General features: G+C 33.6%; 1 protein-coding gene across 1 annotated transcript in view; it reads left to right on the top strand.

Moving 5' to 3' along the window:
- The window catches only part of RP1 (retinitis pigmentosa 1 (autosomal dominant)), a 147,677-nt gene that overhangs the window by 27,363 nt on the left and 97,406 nt on the right, over positions 1-22,908 (top strand). The window contains exons 3-7 of the mRNA XM_004680039.1: positions 8,313-8,476; positions 11,291-11,377; positions 14,509-14,641; positions 19,402-19,553; positions 21,602-21,680. Of these exons, the coding sequence (XP_004680096.1) occupies positions 8,313-8,476; positions 11,291-11,377; positions 14,509-14,641; positions 19,402-19,553; positions 21,602-21,680 (615 nt within the window). The remainder of the gene's footprint in view (positions 1-8,312; positions 8,477-11,290; positions 11,378-14,508; positions 14,642-19,401; positions 19,554-21,601; positions 21,681-22,908) is intronic.

Here is a 22,908-nt window from a genome sequence, read left to right as displayed (position 1 = left end):
AAAAAAAAAAAAAAGACTGCTTGACAGAGCTTTCAGTAACCTTTTTGTCTATTTCATTGTTTTGCATTTTTATATAGACTTTATTTTCTAATGATTTGAGTGTTAAGTTATTAAAAGAATATTCATTCTCAAGTAGCAAATAGTGTATGACTGTAAAAACTTTCAAACCTTGAGCACCGAACAGTTTCTACAGGGATGAGTCATAGTATGTTTGATAATGTAAGTCAGATCTATTTGACCTGTTGTTCTGAACTGTATACAATACTTAGCTTACATTTAAAATGCAAATATACAATAACTGATTTTGTCAGTTGGATTCTTAACAGGTATACAAACTTTCCCCAACTTGTGATGGGATTATTTCCCAATAAACCCATCATAAGTTGAAATATATTTTAATACAACTGAACGATTTATTTTTCTTATATTGTTATTCATTTCTGTGTAATAAATGAATGAGTCCCCCTAAATGTCCCACCACTACATCATAAGTGAATCATCACAATAGGCCCTTGTACTCTTCCCTCCCTGGTTTTGGTTTTGACCCTCTCCCTTGTTGTATACTTAGATCTACAGTTTGCCTGCAAGTTTTGTCATTTTTTTTTTTGTCCCTTAGTTCATATTTCCTGTATTTCTCCTATGAGTGAAACCATATGATATTTTTCTTTTTCCTTTTGACTTGTTTTACTAGACATAATCCCTTCTAGCTCCATATATGCTGCTGTGAATAGCATGAGTTTCTCTTTTTTGATTGCTGGCATATTCCATTGTGTATACATACCACATCTCGATGCATTCATCTGTTTTTTTTTTTTTTTTTGCACTTCAGTGGTTTCCATGTCTTAGCTATTATGAACAATGCTGCAGTAAACATAGGAGTGCAGGTATCCGTTTGTATTAATGTTTTTGTGTCCTTTGGGTAGATTCCTAGGAGTGAAATTGTGAGGTCATATGGAATCTTCATATAGCTTTCCATAATTGTTGTAACAGTTTGTATACCCACCAACAGTGTAGGAGAGTTTCTTTTTCACCACATCCTTGCCAACATTTGTTGTTGTTAGTTTTTTTGATATGCACCATTCTTACTGTTGTAAGGTAGTATCATTGTGGTTTTGATTTTCATTTCCCTGATTATAAGGGATGTTGAACATTTTTCATATTCCTGTTGGCCATTTGCATTCTTCTTTGAAGAAGTGTCTTTTAAATTTTTTTTTGTCAATTTTTTGATTGGGTTGCTTGCTTTGTTTTTGCTGAGTTGTGTGAGTTGCTTGTATATCTTTGTTATCAGTCCCTAATCTGTTGTATGGAGTCCAAAGATTTTTTTCCAAATTGGTATGGTATCTCTTTGTCTGGGTTAGTCTTTTGCTGTACAGAAGCTTTTCAATTTGATGTAGTCCCAAGTGTTTATCTTTTCCTTCATTTTCTTTGCTATGGGTAATGAGCCTTTAAAGATGTTACTGAGATGTATACATGTCTTGTAGTGTTTTAGCTGTATTTCTTCTCTTTAAATATTTTTTCTTATATATATATATATATAAAATATATACATATATTCAGAATATATATTTTTCTTGTGTGTGTGTATATATATATATAAAGATTTATTTACTTATGCATACAGAAGTGGGGTACAGGCCAGAGGTGCAGGGGTGGTGAGAGGATTCACCAGAGACAGAGAAGGGAGCATAACAGGCCGACTGATAAGTACACTGCTGAGGGGAGCAGTGGGTGGGCCAGGAGCGGTCTGTTGCGCCATGTGGTTCACCTCTGGGGCGGGGATCGAACTCACACTGAAGTGGCTTTAGCTTCTTAGTGCTGTGCTTTAATCTGCTGTGCCACCAGGGAGGGCCTTTTTCTATATATTTTATGGTTCCTGTCTTATGCCTAAATCTTTTATCCATTTTGTGCAAGGTGTGAGGTAGTGGTCTAGATTCATTCTTTTGCTTATGTTGTTCCAGTTTTCCCAGCACCACTTACTGAACAAACTGCCCTTGTTCCATGCATATTCTTTGCTCCATTGTAAAGATTAATTTCTTTATATGTGTGGGTTTATTTCTGGGCTTTCTATCCTGTTCCATTTTGTATGTCTGTTTGTGTGTCTGTTTTTGTTCCAGTACCACACTGTTTTAATTATTATGGCTTTTTAATATAGCTTGAAATTTGGAGGTGTGATACCTTTATTCTACTTTGTTTTTGTCAGTAGAGCTTTGGCTAACCTCGGTTTTTTTGTGGAAACATATGAATTTCATCAGTATTAGTTCTGTTTCTTTGAAGAATGCCATTGAGATATTTACTGGAATAGCATTGAATCTGTGAATTGCTTTTGGTAGGATGGCCATTTTAGTAATGTTAATTCTTCCAATCCGTGAGCAGGGGATATTTTTCCATTTCTTTGTGTCTTCTACTTCTTTTAATAGTGCTTTGTAATTTTATTTATATAGATCCTTCACCTCTTTTGTTATGTTTATTCCCAAGTATTTGATTATTTTTGTTTCAGTTTTAAAAGGGATTTTTTTTTTATCTCCTTCAGATTGATTGATTGAATATAGGAAGGCTACTAATTTTTGTGTGTTGATTTTGTGTCCTGCTACTTTGCTAAATCGGTTGATTATTTTGAGTAGTTCTGTGGAGTTTTTAGGGTTTTGTCTACTACCATGTCATCTGCAAATAGTGATAGTCTTACTTCTTCTTTCCTTATTTGGGCTCCTTGTATAACTTTATTTTGTCTTATTGCTCTGCCAAAGACTTCCAATATTGTATTGAAGAGTAGTGGTGAGAGTCCTTGTCTTGTTCCTTATTTTAAAGGAAAGGCCTTCAGCTTTTCACCATTGAGATTAAATTGGCTATGGTTTTCTCATATATGACTTTTATCATGTTAAGCTATGTACCTTCTACCTTGAGAATTTCAAGGTCCTTCATCATAAATGGATACCGGACTTTGTCACCTGCTTTCTCAGCATCCATTGATTTTTCGTTTTGTTGATGTGTTAGATGACATTGATGGATTTTTGTGTGTTGAACCATCCTTGTGCCTCTGGGATGAATCCCACTTGATCGTGGTATATTATCCCTTTGATTCATTGTTGGATTCTGATGGCCAGGATTTTGTTGAGGATTTTTGCATTAGTGTAAGAAAATTAGTTGGCTAGTAATTTTCTTTTTGTGTGTGTTGTCTTTGTTTGGTTTTGGTATTAATGCATTATTGCTTCATAGAAGCCAAAATGTAGGGTTTTCTTGCTGATGCTTGTCTCAGGTCGTGAGTGCTGGAGCCCAACTAGTTGTGACCCACCATTAGTAGTGCCACAAGTAGCCACCACCCGTTGCAAATCATTGCAATCTGCTGCCATCCACGATCACTTTTCTGCATGCACTCTCTGGCTGACCTCTGGTTGTTTATAGCTACCTCTCTGTTGTGCATTCCACTGGGATCTACATTTGTCTCCAGTACATATGGATCATTCTCCAGGGCTTACCACATAGAAATAGAAAACCTGAGCAGTCTAATCACTGGCAAAGGACTTGAAATAGTAACCAGAATTCTTTGGGAAAAAAAATTCACGGTACCAAATGTCTTCACAAATGGGTTGTCAAATTCTTACCAAAAAATTGAGAAGTGATGTTCCTAGACACATTTTATGAGGCCAGTATCACTCTAAAACCAAAATCAAAGATAACACAGAATAATAGAACTACAGACCAAATTCCATAATGAACACAGGTGCCAAAACCATTCATCAAATATTACAATGAATTAAAAGAATTATATACCATGACCAAATGGGATTTATACCAAGGACACAAAGGGAATTCCACATTGACTTTATTTTTTTTTAAAGATTTATTTATTCATACAGAACTGGGGTACAGGCCAGAGATGTGGAGGGTGAGAGGATTCACCAGGGATAGAGTGGGGAGCAGAACAGGCAGATCCACAAAGTACACTGCTGAGGGGAGCAGCGGGCGGATCAGGAGAGGTCTGCTATGCAATGTGGATTTCCTCCGGGGCAGGCGGGATCAAACTCATGCGGAAGTGGCTTAAGCTTCTTAGTGCAATGCTTTAACCTGCTGTGCCAACAGGGAGGGTCCTCTGACTTTATTTTTTAACAAATCAACAAAAAGTAAAACCATATGATCATATCAATAGGTAATAAGAAAACATTTGACAAGATTCAATAGCCATTTATGTTAAAAAACTAAAATTGGATACCAGTGGCACTTATCTAAACATAATAAAAGTCATATAAGATAAACCCACAGCTAACATCCTTCTCTATGGTAGAAAACTAAAAGGTTTCCACTAAAGTCTGGTACAAGACAAGGTTTTCCATTTTTCATAACTGCTAATCAATGTGGTATTAGAAGTCCTAGCTAGAGGAGTAATGCAAGAGAAGGATGTAAAAGTAATCCAAGTTGAGAAAGAAGTAGTAAAGCTGTTGCAGAGGACATCACAATATATAGAGATAACTCTAAATACTCCTCTGAAAAAATAATTGAAACAATCAATTAAGGTAAGTTTCAGGTTGTAAAATCAATATACAAAAATTAATTATCTCATTTTATATATATATATATACGCACATATATATATATATACATACACGCACACACACAGTGAGACCTCTCCTGACCTGCCCACTGCGCCCCTCAACAGTGGATTTCAGGACATCTGCCTGTTCTGCTCCCCACTCTGTCTCTGGTGAATCTTCTCACCCACCATACCTCTGGCCTGTACCTCAGTTCTGTAAGCATAAATAAATAAATCTTTTTTTTTTTTTTTAAAGACAGACATCCTACTGAATAAGAGAAAATGGCCACACTGTGTACATCTGACAAAGGACTGATATCAAAGATACACACATAAAAATCAACAGAAAAAACCCAATTAAAAAATGGGCAGAAAAGCTAGGTAGGCAGTTCCTAGATGTACAGGTGTTAATAAGCATATGAAAAAATATTTATCAATGAAATGCAAGTCAGAACCACAATGGGATACCAGCTCACACACATGAGAATGGTCATATCAAAGAGACCCAAAACATCAAGTCCTTGAGTGAAATAAAATGAATTGTTTTAACATTTTTGATGGAAATGTAAGCTGATTCAGCCCAGATAGAAAACAGTGTGGAAGTTTCTAAAAAAATTAAAAATGGATCTAACCATAGATCCTTGCACTTTCACTTCTTTAAATGTATACTCCAGTACACAAAAACACTAATTTGAAAGATAATCTTTACTCCCATGTTCATTCCAGCATTATTTCCAATAGCCAAGTTATGGAAACAGCCTAAGTGCTCAAAAATAGATGGGTGGATCAAGAAATGTGGTATGTATGTGTGTGTGTGTGTGTGTGTGTGTGTGTGTGTATATATATATATATATATATATATATATATATATATACACTGGAATATTATTAGCATTCAAGGAAAAATAAACTTATGCCATTTGGGAGGTGGAAGGGATTGTGCTAAGTGAAATAAATCAAAAGGAAAAAATACAGTATCTTTTGGTATTACTTATATGTAGAATACAGAGAAATAAAACAGAGTCAGATATTGCCAAACTAAAACTAACCCTTGAAAACTGATGATAGAACTGAAGAATTCAGATAGGAGAGGGAGGAATACACACAAATGTGGGAGGAGTCAGAGTGGACTTTGTGGACTGTGAGTGGTAGGGGCACTATTAACATTGCTGGAAGTCAGGTATTCTGTATTTCCAGAATACAAACAATGTAAGCCAGTGTAAAAGAATTGAAAGCTCAGAAACTCAAACATAGTCAGCTATATTTGACAAAGTCTCCAAGAAACCATAAAAAACAAAAACAAAAACAAAAAAAAAAACTAGCTTCTTTAATAATGGTGCTGGGATGTTAGAACATTCACATGTATTCACCAAAAATTAAGTGAAAGTGGATTCAAGTCATAAAACTTCAAACCACAAAACTCTAGAAGATGATATGGGAATAAATTTTCTTGACATGGGCTTTAGTATTATTTTTTTGGATTGAAACCTAAAGCACAACCAACAAAATAAACTAGCAGGGCTACATAAATGCACAGCAAAAGAAACTATCAGTAAATTGAAAAAGTAAACTACAGAATGGAATAAGTATCTGCAAACTGTATATCTGATAATAGAGCAACATACAAAATATATTAAAAATTTTTGTAATTCAATAGCAAAAAAACATTTAAACATCCAATAAAAAATGGTTTAGAGGGTCTGTGTAGACAGTTATCTAAAGAATACATACAAATTCACAACAGGTACCTGAAAAGGTGTTAAACATTACCATATCACTAGGGAAAGGCAAAAAATTCCACAAGGTATCACCTAATGCAAATAGTATGACATCAAAAAAGACAAGATGTAACAAATGTTCAACTGGATGCATAGAAAAGATAGTCCTTGTGAAATTTCTATGGGATTGTAAATTGGTATAGCCTGTATTATCAAATAATTGAAAATGGAACTACCACATGATTCAACAATTTCACTCTGAAAATATATTCAAAGAAAACAATAATGCTAACTCAAAAACATATGCACATCCATGTTAATAGCATTTTTACAATAGTCAGGTAAGCAAACAACCTAACTTTATAGCACTAGATAAACAGATGAATTGTGGTATGTGCACTACACATACACACACACACACACACACACAGAGGAGTATTATTCAACCATAAAAAAGAATAAAATCCTACCTTTGTAACAGCACGAATAGACCTTAAAACCATATTCTAAGTGAAATAAGAAAGACAAATGTTGTATATTAAAGAAACTGTAAAACTAGAGCAAACTTACAGAAAAGAGCCTTGTGGCTACCAGAAATGAAGATGATGGGAGGGGAAATTGAAGTTCACAAAGAAGTTAGTAAAAGGTGAAAACTTCCAGGTTTAAGGTAAGTACTAAGGATGTAATATATAGTATGAAGGTTATAGCTAATATTTCTCTATAGGGAAGTCACAAAGAGAGAAAATCCTAATAATTTTTCCAAAGACCATTTTCCCCCTTTTTCTTTGTATTATATTTCTCTAAGAAGGTGTTATTAAGTGAACCTATTGTGGTAATTATTTTACAGTATATGTAAATCAAACTATCATGCTGTATACCTTAACCAGTTATTTCTTAAACTGGAGTTTGTTTTTCAAGATAGGAAATACACTTTAGTTAAATTTAGGAGAGAGAAAATCACTCTAGAGAGTAAAATGTTAATTACATAGTTCTGACTTTTTTTTTATAGTTCTGACTTTTTTTTTTAAAAAGATTTATTTATGCATACAGAACTGGGGTACAGGTCAGAGGTGCAGGGGCGGTGAGAGGATTTGCCAGAGACAGAGTGGGGAGCAGAACAGGCCAACTGATGAAGCACGCTGCTGAGGGGAGCAGTGGGTGGGTCAGGAGAGGTCTGCAGCACTGGTGGGTCACCTCTGGGATGGGTGGGTATAGAACTCATTGCTAAAGTGGCTTTAGCTTTTTAATGCTCTGCTTTAACAGGCTGCACCACCAGGGAGGGTCCTCCATAGTTCTGACTTTTATTGGCTCTTTTTCTTTTTCTATGTAATCTTTAGTGTATTCCCTAATTTTTCATTATTTCAGTTTTCTTACTGATCAACTCGATGTTTACTCTAACCAAAACTGGGAAAATAAACTGAAATTATAGGGAGTAGTATCATACCACTTGGATATGCTGTAATGACTAGCTAATCTCAGTAATATTCATCGCCAGCAATGTTTTCTAGTGATTTTTTGTTGTTGCTGAAAGATGCTACCTTCTTCATCTGTCAATTAAAAATACTTCGAATAAGTGAGGAAATTGTACCCATTTACCAATTCCTTTTTAACTTGATTCCAAGTTTATGCTTATATAAATTATAACAATTGTTGGGAAATGAATGTATATACTTAAAATATCACAAAAAGTATAATTCTGAATGCACATATTATATATTGGAACTAAATATGGAAATAACTTGGCAAAATGCTAAAAACTTAAGACAATTTATATAATGACTTAAAGTTCAGACATAGGAGGATAAATGGTATTGCTCCAACATTATTTAAGTTCTGACAAATATCCTTACAGTTGCATAGTTAAGTAATATAGTAATTCTGAATGTTTTAAAAACTAGGTCTAAATCATGTGCCACAGTGATTTCCAGAGGAGATGGAGAAGAATGATTTCCAGAGGAGATGGAGAAGAGTAAATTCCCTCTATTCTAAATTCCTCTAACTTCGTGATAATGCTCTGAGTCTTGCATTTTTATAAGTTGTTATAATATGTGTTATTTGTGCTTCTATAGATGGTAACTGGAAAGTTTCCATAACCACCAGTGATTTGCCAAATGCAGGGACGACATCGCAGATTTATATTATACTATATGGACAACGTAGAAGTTCGGCTCCCATCTATCTTTATGGAACAGGTGGAGCACAATTTCAGGATGACAGTGAAAACATTTTTACTGTAAGTAATAAAAATAACCTAAAATAAATAAAAATAACCTAAAACCTGTTGATATATGTGAGCAGATAGTATGTACATTACAATGAAGCAATCTATTGAACTGTATACTTTGTATCATAACACTGTGTGTGCTATAGAAGGTAAGTTACCAGTAATCATGGCATCTTTTGCTAAAGCAGATTAAATACAATTTATATTTCTCTACTGGTTTATGACACTGAATATTTTCCAACAAGATTTTCATCTATTTGCATATTTTTTTGGAGAAAATCTGTTGATATTTTTGGTTTATTTTTAATTGGATTGTTTTTTATTGTTGGATTTTAAGACTTTCTATATTTGGATACTAGATCATCATCAAAAATAGATAAATATTTTCTTTTCTTTTGTAAGCCATCTTACTGTTTTTTCCACAGTGTCCTTTGATACATAAAATTTTTAATTTTGATGATGTTCAGTTTATATATTTTTTCCTTTTATTGCTTGTGCTCTTGATATCCTATCTAAGGAAACATTGCTAAATTCAAGGTTATGAAGACTTACCTCCTTTTGTTTTGGTTCTTTGATCCAGTTAGTGAAATGTTGTTACATGGTAAGATGTAAAAAAATTCTAATTCCGTTCTTTTGCCTATGAATACCAATTTTTGTTAGAATGTGCCCTTTTAATTATATACTTTTTACTGAGATGATATTAATTTACAAAACTACATGTGATTTAGAAGTAAATTCACACCTATTTACATATATATATGAACATATATACCATGCAACACCTACTACCATAGCCCTCATAATCAATTCTCTACCCTGGGCCATTAGGCCTATTCCTCACTTTGTTATATGCTCCCCACTATATCCTCTCCTGGTATCCTCAATTCTGTTGTCAGGTTTATAGGTTTTATTTTAGTTTTGTTTGTTTCTTTGTATTCTTCTTTTTAAAAAATATTTATTTATTGATGCATACAGAACTGAGGTACAGGCCAGAGGTGCAGGGGCAGTGAGAGGATTCACCAGGACAGAGTGGGGAGGAGAACAGGCCGACTAACAAAGTACACTGCTGAGGGGAGCAGAGGGCATGTCAAGAGAGGTCTGCTACAGCATGTGGGTCAGCTCCAGGGCCAGGAATCGAACTTACACGAAGTGGCAGTGGCTAGCTTGCAGTGCTGCACCCTAGTCTGTTGCACTACCGGGGGGACCCTGTTTCTTTTTATTTTACACTTCAGTGAAACTTATTTAGCTTACTATAAATATCCTTATGTTTCATCCATGTTGTAACAAATAGTACAACCTTAAAAAAAATCTGTGTAGTTCATTTTGTATACACATCATATCTTTTTGTCTCATTCATCTGTTGTTGGGTACTTAGGTTGTTTCTGTAGGAATAATGTTTCCTGAAAACCAAAATTTCTTGCTTTATTTTTGGAAGAGTTTGAAATTCATCATTGCAGGTTTTAGTAAAACTAATAATGAAACCTTGTTCTGGACTTTTATGGTCACTTTGGATTACAGTTCCAACTTTCTTGCTTCTAATTTGCTCATTTAAATTTTATGGTTAGTCTTGGTTTTCCTATTTGTTGTCATTCAAGTTATTCATAGCAGTCTCTTATGATCTTCTGAATTGCTGAGATGTCTATTGTAAATTCTTTATTAACTTTTCTTTTTCTTATTGAGCCTTGATAGAGGTTTGTCTACTTTTTCTTTTTAAAGAACCAACTCTTGGTTTCATTGACTTTTTGAACTGTCCTTTAGATTTCTATTTTGTTCATTTCTGTTCTGACTTTTATTATATTCTTTCTTTTACCTCTATTCACATTCTAATCATTATTACTCACTTTCTTTTGTTGCCTTTGCATTTAGTTTATGATTTTATTTCTAGTTCCTTAACTTATAAAGCTGTTTGCTAATTAGAAATCTTCCTTTCTCTTTATTCATTTTCTTTTTTTTTTCCCATTTTTCTCTCTTCTTTTCTTCTTCTGCTACCATGTACCTCTCCTTCACTTTTATTCCTCCTTGTCTCTTCCTCTTTTTTGCTTGTATTTCTGGATTTATCAAACAGGATTGCCAAACTTTTTCCTGCAGTATGTCTTCCAGTCTAGGTAGTGAGCCCCCATCTGAAGTGATTTCTTCTATTTAGTACATTAAATTTCATGGAATTACAGATAAAAATTTCCTCTGAGTTCTACTTTCATTGCATTCCCTGTTTTTTAAAATCATGTTTTTTTTTTAGTCATTTCAAGTATTTTTAAATTTCCCTTGCCATTTCTTCTTTGTATTGTTTGCTTAAATGTGTTAATTTATACACATTTGTAAACTTTTCTTCCAATATTGATTGGTAGTCTTACTCCATCATAATTAGAAAAGGTACTAAGTATGATTTTATTGTTAATTAATTTTTGAAACTTCTCATGTGTCTTATAGTGTATCTTGGTGAATATTCTCATGTATTTGAGAAGACTGAGTGCTACATTGTTATACATAGGCATGTTATATAATACCTATTTGATCTAGTTGTGTGTTTTTCAAGTCTTCTATTTCCTTGTTGGTTGTCTGTATAAGCATTGTGTTATTCAGAGTGAGGTATTGAAACCCCCAGCTATTTTTCTAAACTGTTTATTTTTTATTTAGTTCTGTCAATTGCTACATCATAAATTTTGGTGCTCTGTTATTAGATGGATATGTATTTGCAATTCTTAAAATCTTTTGATGAATTGACATTATTTTATCAGTGTCCTAAGTTGTTTATATATATATATATTCTAAAAAGTGAATTTAGGTAAAGTTACATTGAAAGATGACTTCTTGTTTCCTTTATAGATCACAGTTGGAGACATTGGTACCCTCTTTAAGATTCGTGTTGGTCATACCAACTCTGGACTCTCCCCTTCCTGGCACTGTAAAGAGGTAAGAATATTCTAAAACTCCCAAACTTCACAGAATCAGCTGCAAAATCTATTCAGTAATTAAACCTGAAAGAGGCATTTCACAATTGTGATTTGATGAAGTAAACCCTGAACCTTTTTAGTTAGTGTATTCCTCAAGACAGTAATATCATATGCTATTATTAATAATTTGATTCCTAATTAATTGAGGCTAGTATCTCAGACTAATTTACACAAATTCCCAAATATAGTTTCTTTGCAAGGGGAAAGTTTTCAGTGCATTTTATTATTACCCTTGCAATTTCTTCTTTCTTCTATTTGCATAAAAGTGTTTAATTTACACACACTTGTTTTAATGTGTGGAAGTTAAAAAAACTTTTTTAAAGAAAAAAAGCAATTGTTTCTTTCATAGTTATGCTAGTGATGAAAAGGTGACTAGATAGATGTTAATTTGCTTCCAAATGTAGTTTATTTTAGTTGGTAGAATAGCAATAAGCTAGGATTGAATGCCAGTTCTCAAATTTAGTCTGTTTATGTAAGCAAAATAATGCCGACTGAGTACTTTTAGCAGTAAAAATAAGCTTAATTTTTTTACATTATTCAGAATTAAAAATTTTACTTACAGCCATGATTAATACTGGAAATAATACAGATTTATATCTATCTTCCTGTCATTTTAAAATAAATGATCTCTGGCTAATGTAGTTTTCAGAATTCAAAGAATATCTAGTCAAACTCCTAATAGACCTATCAAACTGATCCTATGGTTTTATAATATATGAAAAAATTAATGAAAAATTCATGGAAATTGAGTAATCCCTTAAATATATTTTTTATTTCATTAGCAGAAACATATAGTTGTTAATAATGTTAGCTTTTTCTCATTAAAATCAGAAAACATTTTGAAAAAATAAAGCATGAAAATGCAGAATGTACAAGTTAGATTTCCAAAATCCAAAATTCTTGTCTTTCTTCTATACAAAATAATTCATTCTTGGCTCTCCCTGGTGGCGCAGTGGGTTAAAGCACAGTACTGCAAGTCAGCCACAGACCTCTCCTGACCTGCCTGCTCTTCCCCTCAGCAGTGTATTTCATGAATCTGCCTGTTCTGCTCCCTACTTTGTCTCTGGTGAATCCTCTCACCGCCCCTGCACATCTGGTCTGTACCCCAGTTCTGTATGCATCAATAAATAAATCTTTTTTAACAAAAAGAAAATCATGTTATCATAAAAAAATAATTCTTTCATGTTATAAAGAACATTTGAAGTGTGATATTCATTTTGATACATATATGATTACATGTAATGGCCCTCCCTGGTGGCGCAGTGGGTTAAAGCACTGCACTAAGAAGCTGAAACCACTTCCACATGAGTTCGATTCCCACCTGCCCCGGAGGTGACCACATGGTGTGGCAGACCTCTCCTGACCCGCCCGCTGCTCCCCTCAGCAGTGTACTTCGTTGATCTGCCTGTTCTGCTCCCCACTCTGTCTCTGGTGAAGTCTTTCGCCACCCCTGAGTCTCTGGCCTGTACCCCAGTTCTGTATGCACAAATAAATAAATCTTTAAAAAAAAAAATTTAAGTAAGCCAAATTATGCCTATAACTTGAAGGAACTTGAAAACAATAAAAACAACCCTGAATTCATTATAACAGTATGATACATTTTCATAGATCATAAAACAATCATATCATATATTGTACCTTGATCTGGATTCTTTCAAGTTTATTTAGGGAAAACAAAAATCAATTGCTGATTTATTTTGTATTTCTTAAGTGGTCTGCCTTAGGCCTTATTTAAAATAACCAAATCACATAGGGATGGCTTCACCAAGCAGCCATACAGAGCAGTGGTAATTCTGTCTGGTTTTCAGTGAGACTTTGAAAAAGTATGATTATATCAGAATCATACTTCATGTACACATATGAATAAAAATTTCTGGGCTTAAGTAAAACCTACAGAATTAGTAAGTTTAGAGGCTGAATATATGCCTTTATAACAACATAATCTCACAAACACATTCATCTTGAAAATCTTATTTTTAAGGACAGTGAGATGAATGTAACTGATAAACTTACAGCATCTCATTGAGACTTTAACAAGAATGAAAGTAACTTATTCATGAAAGATTGGCTATTAAAACAAAAACAATAAAATGTACTTTTTGATGATTTTGACATCATTTATGTGCTCTGACCAGAATTTATTTTTTGTTTAACTCTAGGATAAATTGATTTATAATATGTTATAATAGTTTCCTCTGGGATCCCTGGACTTCCTTGTTCTCAGGGCTGTTGTCTTGGTGCTCAGTGTCCACACTGGTCAGCTGAACATACAATCAGGCAGCAGACCTCTCACCAAGGACAAAAATCTTCTATGAGGAACATACTAGTATATTAGTATCTGCTGAAAACAGCAGGCATATATTATGGCTAGATTAGCAAGATCAGCTAAAATATTTGTAAAGATTAACAAAAAGTTAGACAAGACTAGAGAACAGAGGTATATGCTCTGACTAGCAGGAATTATGGAGCCCCCCAAGCTACAGCCCCTGATCACTCCACTCGAACTTGCATCAGGCTTTAGGTGCATCTCTGATATCACATCCCCATGCATGTACATTCCCTAGGTGCTTGCCCACTTTGAATCTGATCCTAACAATACGAGAATAGGAGACTGCCTTTGGATCAGAGCTGTACATTTCTTCCAGATATAGCCCCTCTGGGTTCTCATTGTTCCAACCCATCTGGACTTTGAGTAACCACTCTCTTATCCCCCACTGCTCCCAATGCTGCTGCTCTCTGAGGGGGCAGTTATCCAACATACAGTTTTTACTTTAGTTTAATTCACTTACAGATAAAAAAAATATTCATAGCACTGGGAAGAAATTAGCAAAATATAGTAGAAATATATTTTGAAATACTTTCAAAATATAGTAGAAAAAGAAAATTTCAAATGAAGAAAGATCATTCTACTTGCAATGACAACAAAAGAAGACATCACTTTTCTTGTAAGTATGCAAGAAATTTTTTATTTAAAATGAAAAAGCTAAAAATGTTTTTTGTTATGCTAAATATCAGGCTTGGGCAATAAGTTATTTACTCTTTGTTAAGTATTTATACTTTTTTTTTGGTTAAATATTCTTGCTGTTATAGATACAATTGTGGAATAGGAATTCTGGAAAACATTTTTATATACCTGTTCAACGATGGTTGGCACAAGATCAAGAAGATGGGGCAATCTGTCGAGAATTTCCTATCTTAAGCCAAGGAGAACCTGTCTTTCCAGGTACAAATACCCAAGGCCAGACAATGATTTGCTTGCCTAAAGGCCAAGGGACTGGAAACTGAGTGAACACATGTTGAGTAGGAATAAGAAACTGTTTATTTTATACATTTTTGATTGGGAAACTTAAATTAAGAGTGGCTGCAAAGCTACTCATTAGTAACTTTTTCTGGTATAACTGTCCTAAATATATTTTTTAGTTGTTTTGTGTACTGATAACAAAAATATATATCTTGTCAACATTTACCCCTGTGAGAAGTTCAGCTGAAATTGCTCATAGTCAAAATACTAAATTAAGACTAGAAAATCAAGAGAAAATTCATTTCTAATAAAGTTACTTCAGGACTAAGAAAGACAAGTTAGTCTAAGGTAGGTGTATGCCTTTCCGACCAGTACCTTCCTTAGTTTTGAAAATTTATGTGCTTGATGAGAAAATGAAAAAGGAACTGTTTCATAAGTTTCTGTGACCCACATTGGAGGTATGTAAGAGCCTGAGCAATAAGTTATTCAGCATTAGACTGTCACTGATTATTATACAGAACACAGGAGCAGTTTTCTTTTATGTCTACTGACCTCTATTTCTGATGAGAATAGGAAAGGATATGTGGTTTTTGAATTGGAAATTGATAAAGGTAGACTTTTTTCCAGCTCAGGATATTTTCTACTAAAATGTGGTATCTTAGTTTTCTAAAGAAAAAGGTGATAGACATTATGTGAAGATTAAAAAAGATGAACAATGTGAAATACTCTTAACATTAGCCTTAAGTAAATACTAGTATCCTGTTTCAGCTTTTTAAACAAATTTGTTTGGCAAAATACCTGCACTGAAGATTCTTTTGTGGTTTCAAAATAAACTCTTAATTTTCTAAAGTTAATGTATTTTTTAAAACAATAGCACCATTTGCTGAAAAATATGAAAATTGTTTCACTATACATAAACATTTTTCTCACTGTTTATAAGTATTGTTCTCACTATTCTTCCTCATCAATCCATTTGCTTCATCCTGGAGGAAATGATCTCTTGTTCTTATCCACTCCTATTAATAATATAAAGGTCACTTTCTTTTTCTTTATCTCTTATTTTAATTTGTAAAATTCTGCTCAGAGGAGGCATATTTGAAAATGCATACATAATAGGCTCAGAAGACATATATTCTATTAAAACATATATTAACTTATTTGCAATAATTGGTACTTGTAGTTCATTAACTTCCTTTTTATTCTCTGTTTTTCCATGTGGCTTGGAGAAACTTTTTTATGCTTTCTCTATACTGGCATGTGCTGTTCATAAATGTGATTAACCTTTAGTTACCCAGGTCATTAGTGTACATTTGTGTGTGTGTATGGGCATATATATTTTTAACAAATGATCACTCACATCAGCCATATTTTTGTCCAGTATTATAGTAAAGACTGATGCTGTGTATGAAATGATGATTTTTATAGACAAATAATAACTTACCAGAGATGGAGAGATCTTTGGTAGTTCTAAGTGATAGAAATAAGGAAGCCTCTTTAGTTAGTCTTTTGTGTTATATTATGTACTTTGAAATCCATAATGCGTTAGATTGTGTTTAGTCATTTAAAGTAAAAGGATTCCGGGACCCTCTCTGGAGCCAATGGGTTAAAAACAGCACTGTGAATCTATCTGCAGCCACTGCAACACAAGTTCCATCCCTGGCCAGGGAGGTGACCCACATAGCATGGCAGATCTCTCCTGACCCATCCACTGCTCCTCTCAGTAGTGTATTTCTCCTCTAGAGAAGTTAAATGTCTTAAAGAAGTCAATCCAACTAGTAAGAAACAAACAGAGCAGCATACTAAGTCTGCTGCTGGTAATCTTAACTGCTAATTTATCTTGAATGTTACCAGAATTGTAACATAGAATTGAGTTAAGTAAAAGGAAAGTGAGTTTCCTTTTAATTTGATTAAGAATAATATAATTTACACTAATCTGGTATTTCATAACTTTAAGACATTTCTGTTAGAATGGTTTTTTTTATTGTCTGTATAGTTAGTTGGAATATATAGCATGTGCTTATAGCTTTATAGGGCAGAATTCCACAAATATCTCAAAGTATCTCAAAATCTATCAGTTCAGTTCTGATCTTCTCACTCTCAATATAAACTGTATGTAGTTTAATTCCTTCATGAGACGACAACTACTACTTTTATGGCTTCAAAGAGAAAACACTTTCTTCAAAGAGAAAACACTTGACATTCATGTTTATTCAGTATATAGTACCGATTGTAACCGTATCAATAAGGTGCTGTTTCTATGGACCTTATGCAAGAGACATAACAGTAATTTTATTTCACTCTTCCACTCCTTTCCATACCTCCCTCCACTTCTCTCTTTCTATCTCCTTTTTTCCCCTTAAAATGAAGTGCTGTATATGGCACTGAATTCTACTGTCAGAATTTGTTTAAAAAACTGCTTCTTTATTTTTCCTGCCCTTAGACAATTTTTAAGACAAGTCTCAAATCAGCATCACTGGTTATGAAAAACCCTTTGGAGGGAATTTTTTAAAAAAATTTTATAATAGTTTAATTTTATTTATTTTTTGTGCATTTTTCCATTTCAGTTGCAATCCCCTTGGGCTTCCCATCACCAAATCACCCATGTGACATCACCATAGTCCAGTACATTTCTGGAGGGAAAATTTTTAAGTTTCCCAAATGATTCTGATGAGTTGCCAGCTTTTATTATTTATTTAAATTAATGAAATACCATTGTTTTGTGTTTGTGTTAATATTTTGACAATTAAAATTTCTCTCCTAAGGTGTGGTAATTGTAGCTCTCCTGCCACCAAATGACCTATAATCCTTCTCCATATTACACTGTTCTCCCCAACCCATGTTTTGACACCACTTCCCCCTACCCCGTCTTGCATGTCAAGATATGGTCAATTTTCAAGGACTGACTTTAAGGTTTTTCTTTGTCTAATCCTTTGTTTGTTTTCCACATGTAAGTAACACCATCTGGTATTTATTTTTCTCCTTCTGACTTATTTCACTTAGCATAATCCCTTCCTGTTCCATTTTTGTTGCCAAAAATGTCATAAAATTATCTTTTTTGGCCTTCCCTGGTGACGCAGCGGGTTAAAGCACAGCACTGAGAAGCTAAAGTCACTTTCACATGAGTTCGATTCCCGCCTGCCCCAGAGGTGACCACATGGTATGTCAGACCTCTCCTGACCCGCCCGCTGCTCCCCTCAGCAGTGTACTTTGTTGATCTGCCTGTTCTGTACCCCACTCTGTCTCTGGTGAATCCTCTCACCCTCCGCATCTCTGGCCTGTACCCCAGTTCTGTATGCACAAATAAATAAATCTTTAAAAAAAATTATCTTTTTTGATTTCTGAATAGTATTCCACTGTGTATGTATACCACATTTTTTTTTAAAGATATATTTACATATTTATTTTGTAGAAGAACTGGTGTGTAAGCCAGAGATGTGGGGTGGGTGGGTGAGAGGAGTCACTAGAGACAGAATGGGGAGCAGAGCAAGTGAATCTATGAAATATACTGTTAAGGGGGGGGCAGCAGGCCAGACAGGAGAATATACCACATTGTCTTAATTTATTCACCTGTTTTTGAGCACTTAGACTTTTTTCATATCTTGGCTATTATAAATAGTGTTGAAATAATTCTCTTTCTTCACATAGATTCAAGTTTCTTATATAGTACTTTCCTTCTATCTTGAGCACTTTATATTTCCTGGAGGATAGATCTACTAGTAATAATTTCCCTTGATTTTTGTTTGAGAAAGTCTGTTATTCCTTCACTTTTTATAGGTAATTTTGTAAATTTTGTAAGTTGGCAAGATTCTTTCCTTCACAATTTAACTGTTTCACTATACTCTGTTTGTCAACATGACAACCTTATGATAGAGACACTGTTATTTCTTCATTATCAGACTAGGAAGCTAAAGCATAAAGAGATTTAATAACCTTCCCAAATTTCCACTGCGTTTTAATCCCCCCCCCACTTCTCCTAGTATTTTTCATTGATCTTAGAAACAAAAATGGAACATGTTAGGGAATTTGTGACTGCCATGAATTAGAATATTTTCTCACTGTCTGTCCTTGAGAATGGGGGTATTGACAAGATGGGGCTTCTGAAAATAAGTGACAGGATTGAAATAGGATCAAAGGAAGTGTGAGGGTGAAGAGTGAACCATGAAGAATTTGAATTTTTCATTTTTAATGATAGGTGGCTTGAGGCTCCTTATGACTAGTTCTAGTTCCTTTTGTATCTCCACAACTGAATTTTCTTGTAGCCTACTTTGAGAATTTAATGAAATGTAGCAAATTCCACAAGACAGGTTTAACTACATACATTGACCTTATTGGGTCCTTGGACTCAGTTCTATCAGTCAAATATGGAATCATCCCAGCAAGAAGTACTCTAGTATAGCCACTTGTTTGACCTCAGGTATTTTCTTTTTAGATTTTGAAGGCTGTCTTGTTAATCAATGCTATATCCAAGGAGATACCAGAGGGTGAAAAAATGGGAAACTTACTGACACTTTTTGGTACTTCCAGTTGAACTTCCTAGCTAGTCTTCCTGCTACTATTTACTTTTCGGTCTCCACATAGCCCACTCATACTGTCAAGATTTTATAGATATATGCAGGTGGGAGAGGCTCGATGTATTGTATCTCTGTCTTATCTGGAACTCAACTTCTTGATTAGATATGTGTAATTTTTCTGTCACATGAGTAATGTTTGGCAGGTAAATTTTACTTTTATTTTATTGTTAGTAACAGTATATGAAGTACATGTGGCAACAGGTGATGTTTGGAATGCTGGAACTGTAGCAAATATCTACATTTCTATCTGTGGGGAGAAGGGAGATACTGGATCCAGACAACTATTTAGATCCAAGAGCTCCTTCAACTTTTTAAGAGGGCAAGTAAGTAAGTAGAAAAATTCTGATTTTTTAAAATACTGATAAAAAATACATACAATTTACTATTTTTGTTGTTGTGTTGCATTTAAAAACCTTTCACTTTTATTTATTTATTTTAATTGAAGTAACATTTATTATAACGTTAGGTAAGTTAATAGATATGTGTCGCTAAGCATCGTCAGGTAGATATACTACATTAAGTTCTCTTTTAAAAGTCCAAATTTATTCTTCACTATAACATAATCCTTTTCAGCTAGGGGTTTGAGATAGTAGTCTAGTTTCATACTTTACATTTTCCCAATACCATTTATTAAAGTGTCTTTCTCCAGCTCTTGACTTTTTTGTTGTAACTTTGTATGTGTGGAATTATTTCTGGCTTCTCAGTTCTGTTACATTGATCTGTGTACCTGTTTTTATTCCAATACTGAAAAGTTTTATACTCTCAGTTTGACATATTATACTCTCAGTTTGCTGTATAGTTTGAAGTTTATTTTTGCTTTCATTTTTTCATGCTGTTTGAGTTGAGTCACCATAAACATCCCTACAGTTCACATCTTGGAATATTTTACCTATGCTTTGTTTCATGTATTTAATAGATTCTGGTCTTATGTACAAGTCTTTAAACCATTTTGAATTGGTTTTTTGCATATAGCATGAGAGCGTTGTCTAGTTTCATTTTACTTCATGTGACTGTTCTTTTTTTCCATCATCATTTGTGGAAGAGACTTCCTGCTTTCTATATTGGTTCCATTGGTCCTACAGTAATTGTCCATATAAAAGTGGGTTTTCTTCTGCACTTTCGGTTCTATTCCATTGATCTGTATGCCTGTTTTCTTCTAATAACATGCTGCTTGATTACTATGGCTTTATAATAGTTTTAAGTCTAGAAGTGTGACATCTCTACTCATTTTCTTTTTGTCAATATATTGGCTATTTGAGGTCTTTTTTGCTTTTATATTATTTTATTTATATTATTCAATAATGTTTATTCTATTTCTTTGGTAGGGATTTCATTGAATCTATAAATTTCTTTAGGTAAGATGGACATTTTAACAATGTTAACTTCTAATCCATGATATTGTTCCATTTTCTTGTGTTTTATATTTTTTTAACAGTGCCTATTAGTTCATTGAATTAAAGGCATTTCACTTTTTTTGTGAGATATATTCCTAGGTACCTAATACTTTTTGGTGTTTTTATAAATGATATGGTTTTCTTGATTTCCATTTATCTTAGTTCATTATTTGTATAAAGGAATGCAACCAGTTTTGTATGCTGATTTTATAGCCTACCACATTACTGTACTGTTTTATTGTTTCTAACAGTTTTTTATAGTGGAGTCTTTGGGGTTTTCTACGTATATTATGATATCATCTTCAAATAATGATAGTTTTTCTTCTCTTTCAATCTTGATTTCTTTTCTGTCTTTCTCTTGCATATCTGTTCTATCTAGGACTTCCAAAACCATATTGAAGAGAGTAAAGGTCATGTGTGATAACCACACAGCTATCATTGTATTCAATGTGGATAAGCTGAAAGACTTTCCTTAAAGATCAGGTACAAGCAAGAATATCCACTCTCACTACTAACCTCTCAGTTTCATTTATATTCAAAATACATAAGTCATTGGAGTATGAATGATCCCAAAATATCAGCAGCTAACCCTAAGCAGATTGGAATTTTTATATTCAGATGAATGCTAACATTTATTACATTGAAATTTATTATATTTTATTAATCTTATTTAAATAATACTGTTGTAGAGTGTTCCAAAATTTATGTTTTTATGATGAAAAATTAGAAGAGAGGAGAATGGGACATAGTTGAAAGTTTTTCGTTCTACATACTGATATTACTAAGTTTCCTTTAATTTGCATAGCTTTGTATATGAATGAAGTTTTTCTGTAGTGCATTTTTACTGTATCAGGATTTTTTTCTTTGTTAGAAATCAGACTCAAGGTCTATATATATATATAGACAGGAGATATATAGATATATAGATATATAGATATATATCTATATATCTAAGTATTCTTTTTGGTTTGGTACAGACTGACACCTTCTCTCTGGAAGCTGTGCACCTTGGAGATTTATGTCATCTTGTCATAGGCCATGATGGGCTTGGTCCAGGTAAGCATCTTTCATCGTAGATATTTAAGTCTCATTCCATTATATCATGTGAAAACTTGCACAAATTAGAAAATAATTGTGGAAGACTGGTAATAAACTAAGAATTGACTATAGTAAATTAAAATGTTACCAAATGTTCTTTAAATTTTAAGTATGTATTTTTTTCCTCCAAACTAGAATGGCTTATCCAAGGATGCTCTGTATATGATGCTCTGTATATAATGCTCTGTATACAATGCTATTTAGTGATACATAAATATGAAGGGGATTTTTGATTTATATGTTATGGCATATGGCAGCATCCCAACTTCTTATTTTTCTGTCAGTTGATAGTTAATTTTATAGCTTGAGTCATAATCTATAGCAAGAACCAAGTCACATATATTTATACAGGGAGTTAGATTAAACTTTACGCAGACTAGACAAATGCCCTAGTACAGTAGTGAAAGAAAATGTAGCTCAAGCTTATTCTTACATGTCAATTAATTCAATTTTATAAGTATTTTTTTGAATCAACTATGTATAAAGTATCAGGTTGTATCAGGTATTTTTGATAGTGAGTTCAAGGATGACAAAGATGGGATGCTTGCCATTGAGTCCACCAAGAATTACCATGAAGATTTTAAATCCTAAGTTTCTAATTTCATTTTGCTTCTGATACTAATTGAGTGTTAAAGTCTTGGTTTTTTGCTCCAAATTTTAATTTTAGCATTTTGTCCACAACAGTAATTTCAGTAACTAGTAACATTACTGTGACTTAGTTAAGATAATTCTAGATTCTACAACATAAGGCATATTTGAATATGCAGCTGGTCACTGGTCAAATTTTGATCTTGAGCAAATCACTTAACCTTTCTGAGCCTCAGTAACACCTTAGTTATTGTGAGGGTTTTATGAGATAGTTCATAAAGTAAGTATACATTTTAGAGTAAATGACCAACAGATGCTGATTTTAAAAAAATACTTAATTTTTCTTTATTGAAAGTGTATCATAATATTAAATTGCAGGTGTGAATCATTAAAAAATCTATGTAGCTACTACATTAAAGTTTATTATTTATTTTTTTAAAGATTTATTTATTCATACAGAACTGGGGTACAGGCCAGAGATGCGGAGGGTGAGAGGATTCACCAGAGACAGAGTGGGGAGCAGAACAGGCAGATCAATGAAGTGCACTGTTGAGTGGAGCAGTGGGTGGGTCAGGAGAGGTCTGCCACGCCATGTGGA

Source organism: Condylura cristata, unplaced genomic scaffold (assembly GCF_000260355.1).
Source record: "Condylura cristata isolate star-nosed mole 26May11 unplaced genomic scaffold, ConCri1.0 scaffold00009, whole genome shotgun sequence".
Lineage (NCBI taxonomy): Eukaryota > Metazoa > Chordata > Mammalia > Eulipotyphla > Talpidae > Condylura > Condylura cristata.
Note: the sequence above shows the minus strand (reverse complement) of the source record. Positions and strands in the feature narration are given on the sequence as shown.